This window comes from Chionomys nivalis, chromosome 16 (genome assembly GCF_950005125.1).
Source record: "Chionomys nivalis chromosome 16, mChiNiv1.1, whole genome shotgun sequence".
In the NCBI taxonomy this organism is placed as follows: domain Eukaryota; kingdom Metazoa; phylum Chordata; class Mammalia; order Rodentia; family Cricetidae; genus Chionomys; species Chionomys nivalis.
Window position 1 is genome coordinate 10,896,547 of NC_080101.1, and position 23,314 is coordinate 10,919,860.

Sequence of the window (23,314 nt, forward strand, 5' to 3'; positions counted from 1 at the left end):
CTTCTGGCCTCCAGTGGGTGCTAGGCATAAAAATTGTACACATATACATATACAGGCAAAACATGCACGCATATAAAATAAGATTTAACTTAAAAATAAATAAAAAGAATCCCCCAGAAACCCTCTGCTCAAATCTCGATGCACTTCCTCCTGGTCTGAGAGGCAAACCCTGGACTCTAAGGAAGGACACATTCATGGTGGAACTTTGGGCGCCTTTTGTTGGTGACCCCCCACGTTGAATAAATTGGGGGCTTCCTGTTAAGCGAGGGGGTCCTAAGCCTGAGTGTAGCCCAGACTATGAGGATGACAGACTGATGGAGGAGTAGAGACCATCTGGGTAAGCACCCACGCTCCTATCCTGGAAAAGATCAAAGGAATGACCAAAACAGACAGGTCCTGCAGGCCTGAATTTGGCTTGAGACCGACAGGAAAGCAAGAAATGACATTTCTGAGTGGCACACTGCCTGGCTCAGTGGCCGGCAGAGGCTTGACCCTTAGCCATCCTCTCCGGAGTGAGACACTGGCTGAACACTCACCCATCCAGACTTCTCCAAACTGTCCTGCACCAAGCTTTTTCACCAACTTAATGGACTCCCGGGGGATCTCCCAGGCATCTTTATCCCACGGCTTCTGCGGTTTGGGACTGATGCATGCCTTCTCCAACCTTCTGCACAGACCGTCGGACTGCTCTACAGCGAAAGGAGGAACACACGTTAGGGGACGCGTGCAGGGCTGGTGAGACGGCTCCGTCGGTAAAACAGCTACCAAGTTTAATGACCTAGATTCAAACCTGGATTCCCCAACACATACACACAATAAACAAGTGTAAGCAGAAGCAGAAGGAAGAAGAGAAAGAAAAGAAGAAAGAAGGAAAGGAAGGAAGAAACATAAGCAATATAGTATGTAGCCATGGCAGATAGATGGGTACCAAGGTTCCCTTAAATTCCAATATCCAGATTCTCAAGTGCCTTATATAAAGTAATGCATGTACATACCTTATTTTAAATCATCTTTGTTTTGCTTATATTACCAAATGCAATTAAGCACCGTGTTGTAACCCTGTGTTGTTCAGAGAATGCTAACAAGACATGCTCCCTGCAGATGCCTGACTGGCTGAATCTGTAATGCAGAGCCTGTACGGTGCATTCTTTCTCTTTTAGAAGTGCCGGTACAGGAAGCCTCGAATAAGCTGTTATTCTCAAAATGTCCAATGCAACACCAAATAAAATACTGATGGGGGTAACTTTTGAATAATCATAACTTTCAATATGACTAGAAGATAATTTGAAACATTTTCATCAACACTGCCACCATAGAGAAACAAAAGCAACAAAGACAATGATGAACTGTTACACAAAGATGTATTCTGGTTCCTGAGTCCTCATAAGCTCAGTGGCCCATGGGCAGGAAGGTAGCTATGTTACCTGCACTCCAGTATGGGGCCGTGGTACTGCAAGCCCCCAACATCTCAGCAGAAGCAAAAGTGTATTGAAATGAAAGAGGGAGGAAGGATGCCGTAAGCCCCACCCCTTGCTCTCTCCATAATGCCTTTGCTCCACGTTTCTGGGCCTCAACTAAGCCTCGAGGAGCTTTCTCATAAAGCTTAGAGCAGGCAACAGGAAGCAGCCACAGCAGCTCCCACATTTGATGTCAATCACAACAAAGAGACCCAAGGCCACAGAGGTGAGCTTCGGAAGATTTGAAACCGGTATTGGGCACGAGGCAAACTTGCTACTTTAAACATCCCTCAGCGTTTGGCTGTGCACTCTTACCATGGTCACATACCCCTTTTACATTCATGCAGTACACTCAGTGACAGAGCTGCGTCTCTCCTACTTTAAACATTTGCACACATTAAGATTAGGCATTGTGCAGAAATAATGTAGACTTTCCTGCGCAGGAAGGGGATCACTGGCTGTCAAACAGCTCACACTGGGGAGAAGGCCATACAGGGGCAATCACAGGAGCCTCTCTCTCTGGGTGTACTGACAGCCCCACTTACAGTGCTCAACTCAATGGTGCCCACTCTATCCAGGACGAAAGTATGCCTACACAACCAGCCTGTGTCCATCTCCGGCCTAGCGCTCGGCGGCTTGCAACCATGTAGGTTATAAAACCGGCCGACTTTGTCCAGCTGTAGGGAAATTTAAGTGACTGAGCCCATTTACTGAGGGCGACATTAAGCTGGGGTGTTCCGAAGACAAAGGCAAATGAGATGCGTCTCCAGCTTATAATATTTCAGTTCACAATGGGCTTATGAGAATGTGTGCTCATCGGAAGTCAAGGAGTAACGACATACTAAGTTAGAGCGACCTGTAAAGTAAGTTTTCGTACAAATAGCGTTGGCGCCTCGATATCAATCATTTTAAAAACAATCTTCCTCTCGCAGCCTTTGGTTTACTTACTTTGGTAATGCTTAATCATGTCACTGATGCAGGGAAACGTGATCCGTGGGGAGATGTAATAGCCCCCATTGTCCAGACTTCTAATTTTGTAGTGCTTGATAACATCGCCATGTACGGGGTCGTAGTCTCTGACGGACAGAGAGAAGCTGCCTGTGGGGAAAAGTGAGGAGGAGGGCATGCCGGTGTGTCATTCATGAGGTCTACGTTATACCACACTGTGGAACATTTTACTGTAAAGTGTACAATAAAAACTAGGTATGTTTATAACGTGTCATAGAAAGCCCTGCCGCCAGGTGTTGCGATATTTTAATCCAAGCACGTGGGAGGCAGAAGCAGGTGAACCTCGGCCAGTTCCGGGCTGGCCAAGGCTGCACAGTGAGACTGACTTGATAAATGACAATAACATTTGTTTGCTAGACTAGGAGTCAGCACGCCATTTCCTTCTTCACCGCAGTTTTCTGGAATCATTTAGATGAATAGAAAAGTTACTTTGAGTTTCCTCTTGACATTCAGGATTCACTTTCATAACAACACGGCAAACCAGGAAGTGTGTGCTATGACCTGGCCGTAATTATGGCTGCGTTTCATTTATTAACATTTATCGCTTGAGTTTATTATTTGTTATCAAAACGTGAAATTTTCACTTTGGAAGGGTTTGCGCAATGACTAGGCAGGGAAAAAAAGACTTCATGTACTCTCTTTTTCTCTCTCTCTCTTAAACACGCATGAATAATAATAATAATGTATTTAAAATTAATAATATCTAAGTGTGGCTTAGGCCTTTAATCCTGGCACTCGGGAGGCAGAGGCAAGGGATCTCTGAGCTTGAGGTCACTTGGTCTACATATTGATTTGCAGGCAAACCAGGCGCTACATAAAGAGGCTCTGCCTCAAAACAGAACAACAAAACCAAACCAAACCAAACCAGCCATCTTATACCAGAACCTACTATATTCTTTATTTTATTCATCTTGGAATGGTTTTTAAAGCGATTCCCTGGGCTAGGGCTGTAGCTCAGGAGTAGCGCTTTTTCCTAGCGTGCACAACACCCTAGGCCTCCCATCCAGGAAGAGTCCCTGAGTTCCCACGCAGTCTTCTTCAAGGTCTCCCACCACTCACCCACCTTTTAAAGTCTCACTTTCTCTGATAAGAAAAGCTCCCGCACTGTTCCCCGGCGCCAGAAGCTGCCGTTCTGCATCCTTCCTGGTTATGTCCTTGAAGAACCACCTGTGGAGATATTTTCACATTTCATAGGTGTTGTGGCAGGGAGGGAAAAAAAGATGGTGAGCGGGTAAACAAGCAACGCAAATCAGCGTTCAGAAACACCAGGGTGGCCGCGTGCCAGGACTCACTCTTCCGTCTCTAAGGTGTTGACCTTGGCCACGTAGTTGCTGGGGATGAAGCCTTCTCTCTTTGTGGAAAGGGACTTGGCTTTCCACCACTCCCCATGCCTGGAACAGAAACAGAAGCCATGAGCTGCGATGGCAATTGTTCTAAAGGTGTTTGTTTCTCAGAGTGAGGGCAAGAGGGAGCAACCCCAGAATCTCAGAATCCAAGGGGGAATATGTTTTCCTTCTCATATGAAAAAATGTTTAGTGACAGAAACAAACAAACAAAGAAGCATCCTTACAATTTAAGGGAGGATCGATAGATTCAGTGCTGCATAGGAAAGGGTGGGAGAAATGGCCCACTGTGTAGAAACCAAGCATTCTCATTTCTGCACATGGCTAAGGTGTGTTTTTTTGTTGTATTATTATTATTATTATTATTATTATTATTATTATTATTATTATTCGAGACAGGGTTTCTCTGAAGTTTTTTTGGTGCCTGTCCTGGAACTAGCTCTTGTAGACCAGGCTGGTCTTGAACTCACAGAGATCTGCCTGCTTCTGCCTCCCTAGTGCTGGGAATAAAGGCGTGTGCCACCACCGCCCGGCCTAAGGTGTGTTTTTAAGGATTCCTGCAGCAATCAGAGTCAAGGGAATAGTGACTTAGAATTCGTGTGTTATAAACTTGTTTGTAAAAACATCCGATTTCCCCAGAGATAGGTGCCACGAATAAAGAAAAACAACAAAAATAAACCTAAACCAAACCAGGGTAAGTAGGCCTCATCACCATGACACTGCTTGATATTACACTAACCCAGAGGGCGGCAGAGAGGTGAAGGAGGAAGGGCCAGGCCCGGAAGCAGCGTTGAGCTAGAGAAAGGGATGAGGGGTGGAATTGGTCCTTGGAAACCTCCGTGTTCCTCTCCAAACGCACCCCCCCCCTACAGTACAGGCCCCTGTCTGTGAGGAAAAGGAGATCCTAACTAACTGTGAGATGTACCTGTGAACTGTTTATCCACACAGGCAGCCTGTGCCTCCTCCACCTTCAAATTCAGCCAGCTGTACCCTGATGGAGCTTTGAGGCTGAACGCTCTTATTTCTCCACGCAGAGGTATTGAACCTAGGGCCTTGCACATGCTAGGCAAACTTTTACGTCTATGATTTCTTCTTCTCTGTTTAAGTACAACATAAGGCTGTTTTCATAGCAATCACAACCACATGGTGGGAGACGGGAGGCATCATCCATGTACTGGGGGTCGTAGTGGACGAGTGAGCTCTCCTGGCAGTGGACAGCTGCCTGGCAAGGGAGAACAGGTCTTCGGGGATGTGGCCACAGGTAGATGGTCCCACACTCATGCACACGTGGGCAGCACTGATGGGTTTACTTGCTATGAGAAGGAAAGGAGGAGGATGTGAGGCTGAAAGGGGTGTGCGTGAGGGATTCAGGGGATACTGGAGGAAGTGAGGGGGTGAATATGATCATGTTTATTGTATATGTGTATGGAATTCTCGAAGAATAAATATTTTAAAATAAAGTATGTGGAGAGTGTGCTATTTTTGTGTCGAAGATGAGAACACATGGGCTTTAGTATACACCAGTGGTCCTGGAACCCATTCCTGACAGATGCTCAGAGACAACTGTGTACACACACACACACACACACACACATACTCACCACAATCCTGTGGTGTCCTGCTGACTTCAAAAGCTAAAAGGAACAGACTGAGTGACTTTTCAAGGTCATGCAACCGTCAGAAGGAAGGGCCACATTTACACACAAGTTCATGCTGAAGCTCTAGCACAGCCCTCTGGAACCTCATCTTCCGTGAGGCAGCCTCCCTTCTTCCCCACTTTGGCAGATCGGGGTCAGGGCGCTACTTCATGCAAATTCAGTGCAAAAAGGAAGTTAGAGGAAGTGCTCAGAGTTCCTTGTTCTCCCTCCTCACTGCCCTGTGCCCTGTGGCCTGACCAGAGTCAGGCATGTGTGAGTCAACACGCATAGGTCAAGGAGCTTCAGGATAGAAGCGCCACAGCTGAGCAGGGCTTTCCAGCATGGCTGTGGCTATGGCACCACGTCCTTAGCAAATCCTTGGAAATCACACCAACCAGCCCACGAGCCCTGTCTAAATCCAAGCAATAGAACAAAGAAAAATGGCCTTTCAAGTTTGTGTGTGCATTCAAGAATGTACAGGTGTACTGGTGTTTGCTAGCATGCATCACATGTGTACATGTGTGTGCATGCCAGAGGATAGCCTCATCTGTCGTTCTTCAGATGCTGCCAATCTTGCCAGTCTCTCACAGGCCTGGAACTTGCCAGTGTTCTAGACTGGCTGGCCAGAGAGTCCTCAGGGATTCACCTGTTTCTACCTCCCCAGTGCTGTGCCAACATACCCAGCCTTTTCTTTTTCAAAGGTGGGTTCTGAGCACTAACGCAGGTTACAATTTAGCTATCTCCCAAACTCCACAGTGGCCATCTTAAGTAGCATGCCACACAGAACCAAACTTCTTAGGTAGTGCATTGGTGAAGAAAGAAACTAACGTCTGTCCTAGTTGGGAGAAACGACAGAGGTGCTCAGAGCCACACTTGAAAGGGACGTTCCTTTTGCTCTGTTCCTGCCACCTAAGGAAAGCGAAAGAGCCATCTACGAGAGCTGTGGCCAAGATGCTGCCAGGGCCTGGGCACACTTACTCTTCCAGGACTTTCATCTTTTCTCCTTTCTTGAAGGACAAGTCATCTGGGTGGATGCCATCGTAAGGGTACAAGGCTACCACAATGTCCCCTTGCTCCTCTGGATCTAAGAACAAAAGATATAAGCAAAGCCCTTTCAGAACCTATCAGCATAAACACGCAGGAAGAGAGGAAACGATGGGGAGAAGGGTCATCATGGTACAAGGCTGTGTGCTTACCACCTACAATAACACAAACACCAAACCAAGGGAGCTACTTTAATTCCCAAACTACGTTTAGGAAAGGATGTACCTCTGACAATGACAGCACTGTCAGGGTCCCCAAAGGCAGAAGCTACTCTAGTGCCCATCAGTGGGATGAACAAAATGTGACCCGTTCATACAATAGAATAATATTCAATTAAAAAGAATTGAAGTTCTGACACACAATATAACATAGATGAACCTTGAAGACTTTATGTTAAGTTAAATGAGCCAGCCACAAGATGACAATGGCTGTATATTTCCAGCCATGTGGGCTACCTAGAGCAATCAAATTCAGAGGGACAGAAAGCACAGTGGCAGTTGCCTGGAGAAGAAGGGAGAGAACACTGAGTGTTTAATGGCAGAGTTCACTGCGGATCATGGAACCCTTCTCTGATGGATGCGGGTGTGAGGCTCACACAGCAGTGCAGATTTCCCGCCTCTGAGCTCCACATTTAAAAAGCAGTCGAAGGAGGGATATGTTTATAGACATGTATTTCCCACAACAGCAAGCTAAACACTAGTTATACTGTTAAGAAAACATACCTTTCGTTTGAAACCTTTGTCCTGGTAAAAGTTGAGATTCTGAAACCTACGAAAGAGTACTCGTTAGGGACAAAACGTCACGTTCAGCCTTCTCTTCTCACATGTGTGTTGTCCATCATTTTCTAACGACAAGTGAGGCTCAGATTTGCAGTTGCTAAGCAGGAAAGAAGAGCTAAACAGACAAATCTTATAGGACGATGCCGTTGCCAGCAAGGCGCAGAGCAAGGCTCCCATCTTCTGTAGGGCCCCACCTAGACAGTCATTTTCAGGGCTTTTCTGGACAAGTAGTCTTTAGTCTGGAACAACAGACCAAGTGGGTAGGGCTTTACAAGATGGGATTAGATGCCAGCCTTCCATGATTCTTTCTCTTGTTTTTAACAGAACTCTAATATTTGAGGTGGCAGTTTGCCCCGTGCACAGCCTGTTTCTAGACTTACAGCCCCCTCTGCAGAAGGCGAAGGAGCATTCCTTAAACTCACTGTTGGGTGAGGTCTGGGTAAAATGTACCACTTTCTGCCTAAAAAGAATTAAAAGCTGGAGGCACAGTAGCCATGGAAACCAAACAGTAGGTAGGGCCAGCGCAGCAAAACATCATAGTGACAACTTTGAGAAGGTGTCAACGCCTATCTCCATGTTTCCTGAACTTATTTAAACATTTGATCAGGCCCTGTCACTAACAGATAAACACAAGCCCAACGGAGCCAGGCTTTCTTGTGTGATCCTGACTGTCTGGGGGTCGGGGGGCACCTCCAGTTATGACAGCATCAGGGTGCATGGCCAGGCAGATCCTGGTAGCACAGAGGACGGGTGCAGTCCCTTCTAATCCAATCCCTTTTCAACAAGAGCACTCAACAAGAGTGTAAGGGCTCCTGACAGGGCTTGAACTTCAAGCCATCTCCTCTGCTTTACCTCGAGAGTCATTTCAGGGAACAGGATCAAAAGGTTTGTAGGGAAATAGAAATTTCTCTGAGAGTAAGCCCATAAAATCTCCACTTCACTGGGGAAAGGACAGGAGGAGTAGGAAGTCAGGAGCCCATATTAACATTCAAGACTTAAAGACGTTTTAGACTGCCGTTTTAATCACTCAGATTTGCATAATTAAGAATCACAGTCTATTTGGTATGATTTAGAGGAAGCAATTAGATGAAAAATTAAATAATCCGAAAGCAGCAAGCTGATCTGCAAATGCCAGAGAGGTTAGTTTAAAAAGACATTAAAGCCCGTCTTCATGTGAGTACCGCTGGCTGGCTAGGCTGGCCCTGAACTCTAAAGGACTAACCAACCCTACTAGGGACGGGGAATATAGGTCATGCTAGCTCATCCAGCCCATTCTGGACCACTTTGTAAGACCAAAGCACATACGTGTGACCCCGTGACCTCTCTCCAGGACAGAGTTTCTCTTAATAGGTTTTCTCTTCAATAGATTTTCCGTGAGTGTTGTTGGCTTTGCATCAGTTCCCCCCTCACCTCCTTTCAGAGCTCTTTATAATCAGTGGGGTGCATGTAATTTTTCACAGGGCTAAGGCTGAGAGCCCTACTTAGGGTCATAGAATGAGGCCAAACTAAGGAGGTTTGGGAGATCATCTGTGGCCACAGAAGACCTGAACTTAAAGTTTTCTGGTAAGCGTTAGGGAACTGAAAGATTTTAACATGTTCACTATTTATTTCCAACTTAACTTGTAATCTTTTAACACGGAATATATTTTTTTTTTTTAAACTAGTCTTTCTTGCTTTCCTAAATGAAAAACACCTGAACAAATAAACATAACAAACAGACCAAACCAAACCAAACAAACAAACAAACAAACAAACAAAAAAAACCCCTTGGGTTTTAAAGCACATAAAATCAATAAAAATCAATCACAAAATTATAAAATCAAATAATTAGCATTTGCTAAGGGGAATAAATAGAACCTTTAATGAGAACTTTGAATTCTACAAGAAAACTACCATGATGTCAGTGCCTTTTGCTTTTCTATTAATCACATTTATTTAAGAATATAACCCTATATCTATCTGTACTTATGAAGTGTTTTTAAGTTGTATATTGATAGACATTCACCAACACCAAATTACTAATCTTATACATTTTATGTGGATACACTTTCTATACTACAATTTTTTTCTATATCTTTTCAAGTTATTCTATATCTTTTTCAAGTTTTGTATTTATTGTTATGGGTTTAGGTATTTTGCCTTCACCAGTATCTGTGTACCATGTGCAGGCCTGGCGCTGGCAGAGGTCAGGACAGGTGTCCCGTGTCCGGGAACTAGAGGCACAGAAGGTTGTGATCTACCATATGGGCAATGGGACCTGAACTCAGGTCCTCTGGAAGAGCAGCCAGTGCTCTTAACCATCTCTCCAGCCCCTCTATATGCAGTTTTACATGATATGTAGGTAAAGTGTCTATCCAGAAACATCTTGTAAAATAACTTAACAGCACAATGAAGCCACCATTCATCTCCACTTCCCTTTAACTTTGACTAATCAGTCTAACTGATGACAGTTGGTTCTGATAGGTTATAGATAATGGGGACGGGCTAGGCAACGGTCCTCAGCAGGACCGGACAATGACAATCTATTTCTAAAATGCCAAGCCTCTTAAAAACATAGGTACAACCAGAGAAACAGCAAATGCTTCTGTTTTGTTCTTTGAGGCAGGGTTTCACTCTAAAGCCCTGACTGTCCTGGAACTTGTTGTGTGAACCAGGCTGCCTGCTTCTGCTGCTAAAGTGCTGTGATTGCAGGCAGACACCACCACGCCTGGCCAAACTGTCAATAAAGCCATTTGGGCTAAATTGGAATAAGTTGTTTTCATCCTAAATGCCAGACCAGTCTATAAAAACCGGGGTGTGGGAGGTATACAGGCATCCAATGGAAGACTACATGCCAGGTTATAAACTCCAAAGTAAAACAAATTTAGCTATAGTTATTCTAGGTTCTGAATTCCCCGAGGCTTTAAAATATGGCGTCACTTCTTTCCCAAATGCATCAGGTGACCCATTACTCATATCAAGTATCTAATGTGGACAGCCATGTAAACTTTGGAGACTAAGCTAGATGCACCTTTTCTTAGCCTTTTACTCAACTATCCCAAATCATGACAACCACAGTCTTTGTATTGTTTTAAATCAGTTGACATAAAGACAAGATAGAATAAAATGCAATGTACCACTAGCATGTGTTTTAGCTTCTGGTTTAAATCCAGCAAATCCTTTTGTCCCTAGAACACGGAGCTGATATCACTACCTACCCTGTGGCCATGAGGGCCTGGATCTATTCTGGGTCTTTGCAATAGGAGTATGGAAGATGCCTTTCTCTATGGTGAACATGCAACTGAAGACCTGGTTACCAACTAGTAAGTGACTTCATTATCCATGAAATCTCTACGCATTCTTCAAAGGATTAAGTTATGAGGCATATAAAACTTATTTGGGGTCTATGTGAACAATATGATTTTTTTGCATGCAAGATTGCGGTTTTAATTGCACAGCCATGCTCTGATCCTGCGGTGGGATCTCTCCCCTGAGACTATTCTACTTACTGGCCTTTGCTGCTTATTGGACGTTGGATCTCTCACATAAATAGTTCGGTCAGTGTTACGTACTGGTTGAGTCTTCAAATCTACTCCATCGTCATTCAGATTGTCTTTCCTTTTTGATTTTATACATCCCATATTTCCTGTTGGAATAGAAAAGCAATGGCATTGTTTTTTTAAATCAATCCAGAATTGGCTTAAAAGCACTCAAATCTCTGTATTTAAAGAAGAGCAAAAAGAATATGCTTCTATTCATTGTTACACACTGATTAATATACTCAAAGGTGGATGCTGTTTGGAAACAGGTTATCTTGGTTATTCATTGGTTCCTTCCTTCATTCACTCAAAACTCTTTACTGAGCGTCTCCCCTTTACAACAACCCAATTCCTACAATAAAGGTGCTCCTGTTTTTGTGGCAAAGGAGTGTGAGTTGGCATTACAGTATGCTCGGACGAGTCCATGACACAGGACACCCGAGTCCTAACGAAGGACAGGACTTCTAATTGAGGCAAGAAGAGAAGGCGCTGGTCCGAGAAGCTTCCTGAAGGTTGAGATGAGATGGGTTTAAATCTGGTGTCAAAATCAGCGAAAGAGATCCAAGAAGGCTTTTCAGAGGTAGCCATAGAGACCCTGGGTAATTCTGTCCCATGAACCAGTGCAACAAGAGTGAGTCCTTTTGTGATGGAGCAGGGAACAAAGGCAAGGGGGCGGAGCTGGAGACAGAGGACCATGGTGGGTACAGCGCTGTCAGTTTAGTTTATGTTCCCGAAAGACAAGTGACAGAAAGGACCGGAGTCTCCACTGGCAGTGGGATTACAGCTAGAGTCTACTGTACGGGGCTTGGGAGCCTACACATCATCAAGACATAGGTCAGGGAGAAAGGATGCTTGAAAGGTCATTCAGATGGTCCAGTCTGGTAGGCTTCCCCACAAGACATCCAACTGCAAGCCAGGAAAGGCGGCATTACTAAAGACACAGTGACAAAGACGTCATCTATACCTACCAGCCGTGATGACAGACAGAACGGAGGGGTGAGTGCCAGCACAATGTTTGTTTGCTCTGAGTCACTCCTGCCCCCAGCCCGAGCCCCAAATGCCCCAGAAGGAGTCCGAGACTGGTGCAGAAACTAATTTGACTCAGCCTTTGAGGAAGTAGCTGAAACAATGTAATTATATTATCATCTCAAAATAATTATTTTCAAAAATCCAAAAGAAGAACAGGAGGAGAAGGAACAAATGGGACCTGGTCCCAAAAAGCCACAGAACAAGTGAAGAGTGCCCGGATGAAAACAAGAGGCAGGGACTTCACAGAGGTCTCAGGAACTTGGCTGCCAACCTAACCAGGGAGGCAGGATTGAACTCCCACCTTGGTCTCCCCCCACCCCCTTCCCTAATCTGCTGGCTGGGGTGAGAAGGAAGAGATTTTCCAGGTTGTTAATTAACCCAATGTCTTCTCAGATCGCCAGCTCACTGGATGCAGTGTGGCTTTAAGATTGAATTCCCGGCTCTGCTCACCGGCTTTGTAAGTGGCAGGCAGCAGGAACAGAACCCGCACAGCTCTGCTCACTGTTCTGCTCTCCCACAGGTTTTGGCTAGCTCTTGGGACCTGGGCTTCATTTCTTCCACAGGCAGGGTGTGAAGTCTCTGAGGGCCAGCCACTCCTTTTCTGAAACTAGCAAAGTGGCAAGGGGTAGTTCCCAGAATAAAGAGGAAGCGAGACCTTTGCTGCAAAACAGTCTCTCTTCTTCTTTTTACAGCCTACGTTTCTAAAATGGAGATGGGTTTAGGAGATGATTTGTAAATAAGCCTAAACTCATTCCCCAATCCATTCTTCACCCCACCCTTTCTCAAAAACTGTCCAGCTGATCATCCCTTCCGAAGGTGACAGAAAAGCTCTGGAAGCCAGACCTCTGAGCACAGGGAAGCTCCAGAGAGGGGGTGGCATCTGGGGTCCTAACAGGGGCTGAGCATCCTGTTTGCCCACAACCTCACGCTGTTGAGTTTGCTGTACTGCCCCAAGGGCTCAAACAGCACCACTGCTCCAGGTGGGACTCAAGGCCCTTCTCCCTTTCTTCCCCTTTTTTCCCTCATCTTCCTTTTCCTCCTTCTCTTTTCCATTTTTATTTTTTATTTTTGACAAGGCCTCACTCTGTACCCCAGGCTGGCCTGGAACTTACTCTGTCTCTCAGGCTGGCCTCAAACTCACAGTGAGCTGCCATGTCTGGCGCCCGAATGCTGGGTGAGCAGCCACGCCCAGCTTAGCCTATCAGTGAGAGAAGAAACAGGTGTACCACTGCGGACACCAGGCTTTGTGCTCACAACAGACCCACATGGGTCCTGTCTGACAAAAAATATCAGAGGTGAAGGAAGAGGATAGCGTGTGTGGTAGAAGCCTCTAGAATGGCCCTTTCCAAAACTGTGGTTTGGAGCCGGGGATGGCTGCTCATCTGTACTCTCAAAGCTCAAAGGTTAGAAAACACAGTTCAAGTCCAGCTACACTGTGAGACCTTGTCTCAAAAAAATTAACTAATTAATCATTCTGTTTTTTAAAAAGAAGAGTCTTGATAGTAGAACTCACTTATTAGTTTGCAGAAAATATAGGTAATGGGAAGACAGATACAGTGAGAAAAGTCTAGAATGGGCCCTGTTCTAACATGTCTGGCCAGGAACTTCCATAGGGGAAAGAGAGCAGCATTGTTCCATACGAAAAGGGCCTAGGGATGGGGTCTAGCTGGGCACACCCCTGAGGAACACGGTTCCATCTGCGGTAGGCACTGCAGAAAGGGATGAATGGCACAGGGACAGTATGTGGAGCGGGAACACAGAACCCGCGGCCAGGGCAGTCGGAGGAGACGGGAGGCGGCCCCAGTATGACACGAGGATTCGTCTCGCTTTTATAGATTTGGGAACGGCGCCTTGGAGATGCAGGATGGGGGTGTGTCTTTGCAACTCTTGATCCGTCCACCACAGTAAGAGGGGGGTGGAGGAGAGGGACGATGTGTCTAAGGACATGATATCAGTGACTCTATGAAAAGGACAAATCTTTTTACCTTTTCCTAGGGTTTTTTTTTTTTTTTTTTTTTTTTTTTTTTGGGTTTTTCGAGACAGGGTTTCTCTGTGGTTTTGGAGCCTGTCCTGGAACTAGCTCTTGTAGACCAGGCTGGTCTCGAACTCACAGAGATCCGCCTGCCTCTGCCTCCCAAGTGCTGGGATTAAAGGAGTGCGCCACCACCACCCGGCTTTCCTAGGGTTTTGTAAATTTCAAAAGGTAAGTCTGGTGAAAAACTTAAGTGGATATTATGGACAGATATACAAAATTCATTCATTTTGGCCAAGTGGTGGTGACACATGCCTTTAATCTCAGTACTCAGGAGGCAGAAGCAGGAGGATTTCTGTAAATTCAAGGCCAGCCTGATCTACAGAGAGTTCCAGGATAACCTGGGCTACGCTGAGAAACCTTGTATTGAAAAACTAAATTAAAAAAGAAATATATACACATACATGCATATATATACATTACAAAATTCATTCATTTTACACATATATAGAACACATGTGGCATGTTGGTGTGTGCATGCACGTAGGTATATGTGATTAGGAGTGCTTCTGGCACATGTTACGCCTGTAGCATGTCAAGCAGAGCCACCTTCGTTCTAGCAGGGAGCCACAGAAATTCTCTAGCCGGACTGATGCAGACATGTGGAGAACTCTACTTCTGAGCGATACCTTTATGGGAAACATAGTTGGGCCAGCGAAGCCCAGTTGGGGGTAGTCGCCCCCCAACAAGGGCCCATCCTTCAGGCCCTGTGTATGCCAGAGAGGTGCTGACAATCATCTGAGGAGGACAAGCGTAAAGTAGCAGGTGGAGGGGGCCGGATGTCAATCTAGACCGGTGCTCCCACCGATTATGTGCTTGGTATTTTGTGTTTTCCCCTCTCGCCATCACCACAGTGAACAGAGAGTCAGACGTTTGTTGTGTGACAGACAGATGGAAAGGGAGAATACCACAGAACACCGCACGGCCCAGGCTGAGCTCGAGCGCTCACAGGGCTCAGGAGTGGGCTCCTGCGCACAAACCCGACCAGGTCCCGCAGCTCCACATGCTGAGGGAAAGAACCAGAAAACCCCCAAACGCAGCTATTCCCATCAAACACTTGAGGCGCTGTTGGACATTTCCGAAGGCTACGAGCACTCTGATTTGCACTTTTTATTTGACGTCTCTTATTAAGCCTACAATGTGCCGAGCTTCTTTTTAATCCCCAAAGAAGGTCACTCTCCACGGCATTATGATGCTCACCTCATAGAGGAGAGAAACGGGGCTGGGAGAATCAGGCTGGCACAAAGCAGTCTGCAGCTGGTGCGAGTTTCAGCTGGGCCTCCCTTCCGCAAAACCCAGGCTGGTCTCAGGCCGGGCACAAGCTGGCCACGGGCTAATCCACAGCCCGTGTGTTTAACATTTTTCCACGTGCTCCAAACTGGTTGGAAGTACACATTCTCTTAACAAAACTAAATGAAAGAGATCATTTTCATAGACTGCCTCTTAAGATGTTATAAAAATGTTTCACCGTAAGAACCAGTCATGAGATTAATACAATGACACCAGACAGTCAGGACCAAGGAGAAGAGGCAAGAGCAAGGTGCTTATGCCGTGGGTGACTTATCTAGCACAGCTGAGCTCTGAGTTCACTCTAGGTTTACTTCAGGGACTGTGTAAATCACCAGGAGAGAGGAGAGGGACCAGCCTTCTTCGGGGACAGGTGTGTCCCTCTCAAGAATTCTAATTTATATCCAACGGACTTAGTGGAATGCCATAGGCGATACTGTGTGCATTGTTTCTTCTTGGTATTACACTTCTTTCTCACTCTTCACACTGCCTCCACGTAGTTCAGGCTGGCCTTGAACTTGTAATCCTCCTGCCTAAGGTTCCCCAGTGCTGGGATTTCAGGCATGTACCATGACTCCCAATTGATCTCATAGCATTTATAGTAGTAAAGGGCATATTTAATATGTAGATGTTTTATTTAAAAGTAATTATTATCCAGAGGGAGGGGAAGGGGGTGTTAACTAAAACTGAGAGTGTAAAAGAAACCTATGGAAAATCATTACTCTGTAATGTTAATTTTAAAAATATAAAAATAAGATGCAGAGGCCTGGGAGGTAAAAGTGCTTGCTGAAAGTCTGACAGCCTGAGCTATCCCTGGGACCTACATGGTGAAAGAAACTCTATATGTATGCTTTGACACGCAAGCACACACCATCTCAAAAATGTATTAAAAAAAATTTTTTTTTGCGGGGGGGGCAGTGCTGAATACAGATATCCAATATGGATGGGCTGTGCTTCTCCAGGAGACATCAATTGCTCTGGGATAATTGTTCACTGTGTGAAAATGTATTGCTGTGATTGGTGTAATAAAGAGCCGAATAGCCAATAGCTAGGCAGGAGGTATAGGTGGGACTTCCTGGCAGGGAGAGGAAGTAGAATTTGAAACTAGATGTGCAAGAGATGCCAGTGGGATTCTAAAGAAGTTGGACATACCATACAGATAAAATGTTATATACTCCATGAGCTATTGCAGGAACTGAGCCATGCTACAGAACATAAACTAGAATAAATGGGTTAATTTAAGTTATAAGAGCTAGATGGACAAGCCTAAGCTAAGGCTGAGCTTTCATAATTAATAACAAGTCTCTGAGTCATTATTTGTGAGCTGGCGGCCCAAAGAAAAATCTGTCTACAATGAATTACTAAATAAAAATCTTAGTGCCAAGCATGGCATACCCGCCAGTGAGTTATTGTTCAGGAAGACTCCAATAGGCCTCAAAACAACACGGGCTACAGTCATTGTTCTTGGCTGCCCGCCACAGCTATGTGTAAGACCATATTGCTGAGACACTCCCCACTTTGGATATAGGACATAGAGAAATAGAGCTTGAATCCACCTGAAAATGTTCTCAAGCCTGGCTAGCTCTCATGGTGCTGACCATTGCTGTGTAGGTCACTGAGGGAGAGGAAACATCACTTCAGTACCCAGGGGTGAATGCTGAATACTACAATACTAATATGTCAGATATGACCACTAGTTGAATGTAGGTTACGAGGTAACCAACATCTGACTGGATCTGAAGCCTGCTTCACAGGAAGGAATTTATGCTTACTGCTATAAACATGGTCAACAATCCAAATCTCAGGAGTTCATAGACTCAAGTTGGGGGCGGGGGGGGGGCGACAATCCTATTGCTGTGCTAACTGGAGATGTTTTCAAACTGTCTTCAGCAGATTTACATTTACACTCATAGCTTAGTGCCAGTCTCAGTCTTGGCCCGATAAGCTTCTTTTCACAGTGAGTAGTAGATAATGCTGAGACTCCTAGTTAGTCAACGTGTTGAGGCTGAGTAACCCATGAGCGATGTCTGCCCCAAATGGGGCGTCTACCATCCCCTCCAAGGCTCAGAGAACACCATGGAAGTGGGGGTGGAAAGAATGTAAGAGCCCAAGGGGCCCAAGGATGGAGAAGATGCTGCGAGACACTGTGCGGACATGGCAGAGCTGTTCTCACAGACTCATAGCAGCTTTGGTTAGCGGCAGAAGCTCGTGGTGAATCAACGAGACCCATTACTCTTTCACAGAGCTAATTGGACTCAGAGGTCAGGAATGTACAGGGAGAATTGCTGGGGTGTCTGTAGGAAGTAAGAAGGAGGAACTGGGGGTGGGTAGAACCAAGTTACATTGTATAAATTGTCAATCAATAAAAGATACTATAAACATTTTTAAAAATAAAGTATGCATTTTAAAAATCATTATCAGGATCTCTGATAATGGTCTACAGAGTGAGTCCTAGGGCAGCCAGAACTATTGCACAGAGAAACCATCTCAAAAACCAAAACAAACAATTATTATAATCATTTAGAGTTTGACATATCAATAAAGATAAGTCTGGATTACCTATAAAAGCTTACTCTGTGGTCTAGAGAAGCAGACAGGCAACCCTTTGCTTACACAGGGGCACACACCAACACCTAAGAACTGGGAGGTTGATGACTTCTCTTTCTAGAAGCTTCTTTCATGAGAACAAGTATTCATTTGCATGGGTAGTCCTCATTTAAGGAACTTAAAACAGTAAACGAGTGGTTTTTTTTTGTTTTTTTTTTTTTTTAAACCAAAGAGCATGTTCTAGAATATCAGACTAACTCCTTGTTCCCAGCCTACTTCTTTGGCTCTCTCTGCAACAATTCCTAATGCTTGCTGTCTGTATGACAAGGAAGATGCTGTACACCTGGACCCCTGGTCTCTGCGGCCAGGTTCTCTCCAAAAGCAACCCTACAGGACCTCAGGGTGTTCACGACAACGTTACTCATTATACACAGACACCACTATATATCACTATATATACTATATATCACTAAATTAGGTCAATGTGACAAGTTTCCAGGCAGCGTCTATTCATCTTGTTGTCAGTACGTAAAGGTTCTTTTTATTGTTGCTGCTGTAATTATCCATTGTTCAAATTAAAAAAGACTTAAACCCCAAATAGGAAATTAGATTTCAGTTTCTCCCCAAGGAATCTGACTTTCAGTCATCACGTGTTAGTTCATGCTCATGAGCCTAGCACTTGAGACTGCTGAGGCAGAAGAATTTCCATGACTATGAGGCCAGCCTGGGATACAGAAGGAATCTCTAAGGGGGGGGGGTCTGATTGTTCTAGATCCTTCTATCCTTCTAGTTCTATTGTTGCATTCTACTCCATTCTAGTCTACTCCACTCTACAGCCATGAATATTGTAACAGAATATGATTCTATGAATGGTCCGTATAACCCTAGATCTTAAAATTTAAAGACAAAACTGCTAGGATTTGACCCTTGACAACTTAAATATCATGCCATTATAAAGTAGTGTGATATAAATTGTGTTATTAGCCGCAGTGGCACAGACCTGCAAGCCCTATTACTGGTTAAGGCAGGAGGGGTACAAGGTTGAGGCCAGGTCTCACCCAAAGGCTTCTTGGGAGCCCTGAAGTCGGGCCTCTCATACTTAACCTTGCAATAGTGCAAGTGCTTGCCTAAGGCAAACAGGGAGGAAGGAGCAGGGTTCTAGAGTATGGGCGAGAAAGGGAACAATCACTCTAGCCCCAAAGGACCCAGCCTGGTCATCCAATACCTCAGAACTTGGTCCATCTGGCTTTAAAACTACACTTGTTTTTAGACCTTCCATGGCTCTACTGCCTGTTTGTGAACAGGCTTCATCTCCGGAAGTTCCCTGAGTCAGGAATAGGAATGGAGACAGAAAACAAGAGTGGAAGCCCAAGAGGAGCTCTTAGCCTTCAAAAGTCAGGCTCAAGTTTCCTTCGGGAGCCGCTGATAGATTTGATCGCCACGAGAAAGTCCTTATCCTCACCCTCCGCCCAGTGCTTCCCTCTCTACCTCACTTGCAGAAATGAAACCTACAGACATAAAGGCACAGAGAGCAGGCAGCTTAGGAAGAGATGGCCCCAGAACAATCCTCCAAAGACTATTCCTAAACCCCAGGTGGAACAGGCAGAGCTGAAACGGGTGTGGCCAGATTCTCTCTACAAATCTCAGTGGTCGTTTTCAAAGGGTCTCTGATCTTTTTGCCCATTTCCCAGAAAACCAGGACCGCCACAGTGGCTAACCTGGTGACCTTACCTGTGGCCTCAATGGGTGAGTTGGTGCTGTGGAGTGACTGCGGAGATCACTGGGTGATGGGGGTGTTATCTGTGCACTAAGAACGTTTGTGTCTCCTGAGGACCTTCCGCATGCGCAGGAAAAGAGCCCCTGGCCAGTCTCCAGCTCCCTTTCCTAACTGCCTTCTGGCTCCCACGAGACAGGAAGCGAAGAGAGAAAGAGGAGGTTCCTCCTTCAGGCCTAGAATCCCTCCAGATAGCTGTCTGGGTTTCCGTTTTCCAATTTCAACATCAGACCCTCCCTAGGGTTTAAATGTCATTGGTGAAAGGGAGAGCGGGAATTGGGCTGGGCGGGGGGTGTTGAGCCATTGTGGCTCGTGTTGCCTTATGGTAAGATGACTGGGGGTGACCAGAGAGGCGGATGGAACTTACAGAAAGAGCAGAGCAGAGAACAGATGGATTGGGTAAAGCCAGCACTCACACTCAGCCCACACTTGCTATTGCTTTAGTTCTGAGGCCACATTTCACTGTCTAACCCAGGCTGGCCTCTAATTTTCGGTTCTTCTCTTTTACCTTCTCAAGTACTGGATGTACATGGCTGCGCCACGCGTTGTGTCTATTAGTGGTTAGCTGGGAAAGGGGTCGTGAGGTAGGAATTTGCTTTAGGAGTAACTGATCTAGGCCGGGTGTCTAGCCTAGACATAGAAGAGACATAATTCTGAAGCAGTGATCACTTCTTTCTTCTTGGTGAGGAGTGGGTATCACGACCAAAGACTCAGAGTTCATTTACAGCCTCTCCTCACTGAGCCTGTTGAAGTTTCCAGAGATCCACAGGTCCTCAGCATTCGTATAACTTCCCCCAAATCAGCAACACCCAGTCAAGTCTCAGCAGCCACTCTATGCCCAAGAGTAACTCAGTAAGGTCACAGACCTGTACAGATCATGGAGGGATCTGTGCTTCTTCCCCAAACAGTATGAGAATGACCCTGCCCAGATAGATGCCAGGTTGACAGGCAGGGAGGATAAACCTGGAGGACTAGACTGCCATCCGAAAGAGATGGAGTCGTGTGAAAACAAGCTAGTTCCCCTGGAAGAGCCTGCTGGCTGATTAAGATGTTTCCCCACTGACTGCTAGTCAGAGGGCTGAAGAGAGAACACACTCACAAGATATGGTGTCTTCCTCCTGCTGAACTTCAGTGTGTGCGTTCCTCAAGAGAGCTACACAGAAATTGCGGTGGGTTTCAGAACAAGGCAGTGGCGTCGGCGGAAAATACACCTAAACCTACTGAACTGGAGCTTTTAAAGATCACGCTATTCTTAATTTTACATATGTGTATTAGTGTGTGTCTGTGCATGGGTTATATGCATGTGAAGTCACAAGACAGAATCAGTTACCCGGAAGCTGGAGTTGCGGGGAGTCGTGAGATGCCCTACATTGGTGCTGGGAACCTCTTGTAATGGCTGAGTCATTTCTCCATTCCCTACTTTAAAATGGTGAGCTTCTTTGTATAGAACTTGTAAAAAAGAAAATCGACCTTAAAAATGCCCCCACCTCGGGCTATGGAAAAATGGCTCAGGAGTTAAGACTACTTGATGCTCATGTAAAGGACCCAAGTTCAGTTCTTAATCCTGTGTCAGGCAACTCACAACCACCTGTAACTTAAGCTCCAGGGTTCCAGCATGGCTTCTGGCACCCAGGGACTCGCGCGCATGTGTACAAACCCAACCACATACCCCTAACTAAAATTAAGAAATCAAGTACATTTTAAATGTCCCTACCTCAAAACTAGATGTTGTTCAGAGAAGCTTATTTCCAGCTCATCTATCTATCTATCTATCTATCTATCTATCTATCTATCTATCTATCTATCTATCTATCATCTGTCTGTCTATCTATCTATCTATCTATCTATCTATCTATCTATCTATCTATCTATCTATCTATCTATCTATTTTTAGTATTTCCAGTGATTTAATATAAGGCTTCAAGCACGCTCGAAGCAAGCACCGTAACTCTAGCATAATCTTCAGTGCTCTTCCGTGAGGGTCCCTGCAAGTGCCATGGCCGGCAGGAAAACAACCCAGGTGAGGTAAGAATGGAGCTTGGGTTCAGCTTGATTTAGTTGGCACTCTGCCAAAACTTCTGGAGTTTGACACTAAACAGTTTTTTTTTTTTTTTTTTTTTTTTGGTTTTTCGAGACAGGGTTTCTCTGTAGCTTTGGTGCCTTTCCCGGAACTAGCTCTTGTAGACCAGGCTGGCCTCGAACTCCCAGAGATCCGCCTGCCTCTGCCGCCCGAGTGCTGGGATTAAAGGCGTGCGCCACCACCACCCGGCCAGTTTTTTTTTTTTGTGTGTATATATATACATTTAAACACATCAGAACTTTGGAGGAAAGATTTCCACATGACAACTATCACAACAAAGCTTTAGCGTGGCTACCCTGACAGTTCCTTGCAAAGAGCGTCTCTATAGCAGAGCACCTGTGACCTTGGCCTCGAGAACGAGTTCTATTGGCGGGGACACAGTGCTCAGGACTAGAGCCTAGGGAGGAAGTGTTTATTACAAGCATAAGGATGGGTTCTAATGACCGAGAGACAGTGCTCAGGATTCTGGGGGATTGATTCAGTGAGGGCTGGCTTTCCAAAATGGCACAGGTTACCAGATATCCACGCGTCCATTCCCAGCCTTCTACGTGGAAAACAGGTGTTGGCTTCTTCTGAAGACAAAAGCCTGCATGTTTATCCGCTCCAGTTTTCCTGGTGCTGTCTGTGAGCACATGGACCTTCTACCCATCTACACTCTTTTTATTTACTATTTTGAGACAGTAGTTCACTAAGTTGCCCTGGGTGGCCCTGAACTCTGTAACCAAAGCTGGCTTTAAATATGTGGTCCTCCTGTTGACGAGAGCTTCTGGAAAGAACTGTATCTGAGAGACTGATGAGAGATGCAGGGATGTGGAGAGGGGACACTCAGGGCTACCTCATCTTTAACTAGCTCTAGGCCCATTTTTTTGGCCCATTAGAACTGGCATCCTTTGATAAACAAAAGATAAACACCGTTTAGGATTTATTAACTTAACAGAACAACTCTAAAGCTAAGATGCCATCAGATAGCATATCAGGCCCATAGCAAACTTCCCATGTTTTCCTCTCACCCCCTCTCTGATAGACCCATATTTGCCCGATTTATTAATTTCCTCTGTAAAATCATAAAACTTCATGAAGGTGATTCCACATTAGAATTTGGGGTAACTCAAATCTGTGTTTCTGGACCATGGTCACTCAAATTTGGCTCTAGAAAAAAACTATCTCTTATCCCTGTAAGGTGAGAGCTGTATTTTGTGTGTGGCAATACTGGTATTACAGGCCTGTATCACTGAATCTGGCATCTTGTGAGACTCTCACTATTCAGGACAGCCTGACCTTGAACTTGTGACCCTCAGGACTCTACTTTCTAAATGCTGGGGTTATAGCTATGTATCACCATGGCCAGATTTGTTTCCTCTTTATTTTTGTTTCCTTTTCATTCTAAAATGTGCAATTGACAAAAACTGTGCACGGTCAATGCCTTCTTTGAAATTTGTGCTTATTTTTTTTCTTTTCTTTTTTTCTTTTTTTGGTTTTTCGAGACAGGGTTTCTCTGTGGTTTTGGAGCCAGTCCTGGAACTAGCTCTTGTAGACCAGGCTGGCCTCGAACTCACAGAGATTCGCCTGCCTCTGCCTCCCGAGTGCTGGGATTAAAGGTGTGCACCACCACTGCCCAGCTGAAATTTATGCTTATTTAGACCTAAGTTGTATCTTCTACTGGGAGTCTATCGAGTTTGAGGTGTTTCCTTTATGATGTGTTACAGGAACAAAGCACAGCCACAGATCCAGGACTGTGAAGCTAGTTATGACATGGGCAGCTTACAGAAGCATGCAAAG

At 45.3% G+C, this 23,314-nt stretch overlaps 1 protein-coding gene across 3 annotated transcripts in view; it reads right to left on the reverse strand.

Moving 5' to 3' along the window:
• The window catches only part of Lyn (LYN proto-oncogene, Src family tyrosine kinase), a 106,446-nt gene that overhangs the window by 42,166 nt on the left and 40,966 nt on the right, over window positions 1–23,314 (reverse strand). Inside the window, exons 1-8 of one of the 3 annotated variants that reach the window (XM_057790664.1) lie at window positions 19,413–19,431; window positions 10,757–10,893; window positions 7,212–7,257; window positions 6,424–6,529; window positions 3,758–3,856; window positions 3,529–3,632; window positions 2,406–2,555; window positions 537–689 (exon numbers count right to left, since the gene is read on the reverse strand). In XM_057790664.1, the coding sequence (XP_057646647.1) occupies window positions 537–689; window positions 2,406–2,555; window positions 3,529–3,632; window positions 3,758–3,856; window positions 6,424–6,529; window positions 7,212–7,257; window positions 10,757–10,888 (790 nt within the window). In that variant the 5' untranslated portion in view covers window positions 10,889–10,893; window positions 19,413–19,431. Of the gene's footprint in view, window positions 1–536; window positions 690–2,405; window positions 2,556–3,528; window positions 3,633–3,757; window positions 3,857–6,423; window positions 6,530–7,211; window positions 7,258–10,756; window positions 10,894–19,412; window positions 19,432–23,314 lie in introns of those variants that run through there. The other 2 variants (XM_057790665.1, XM_057790662.1) reach the window with 2 other exon arrangements.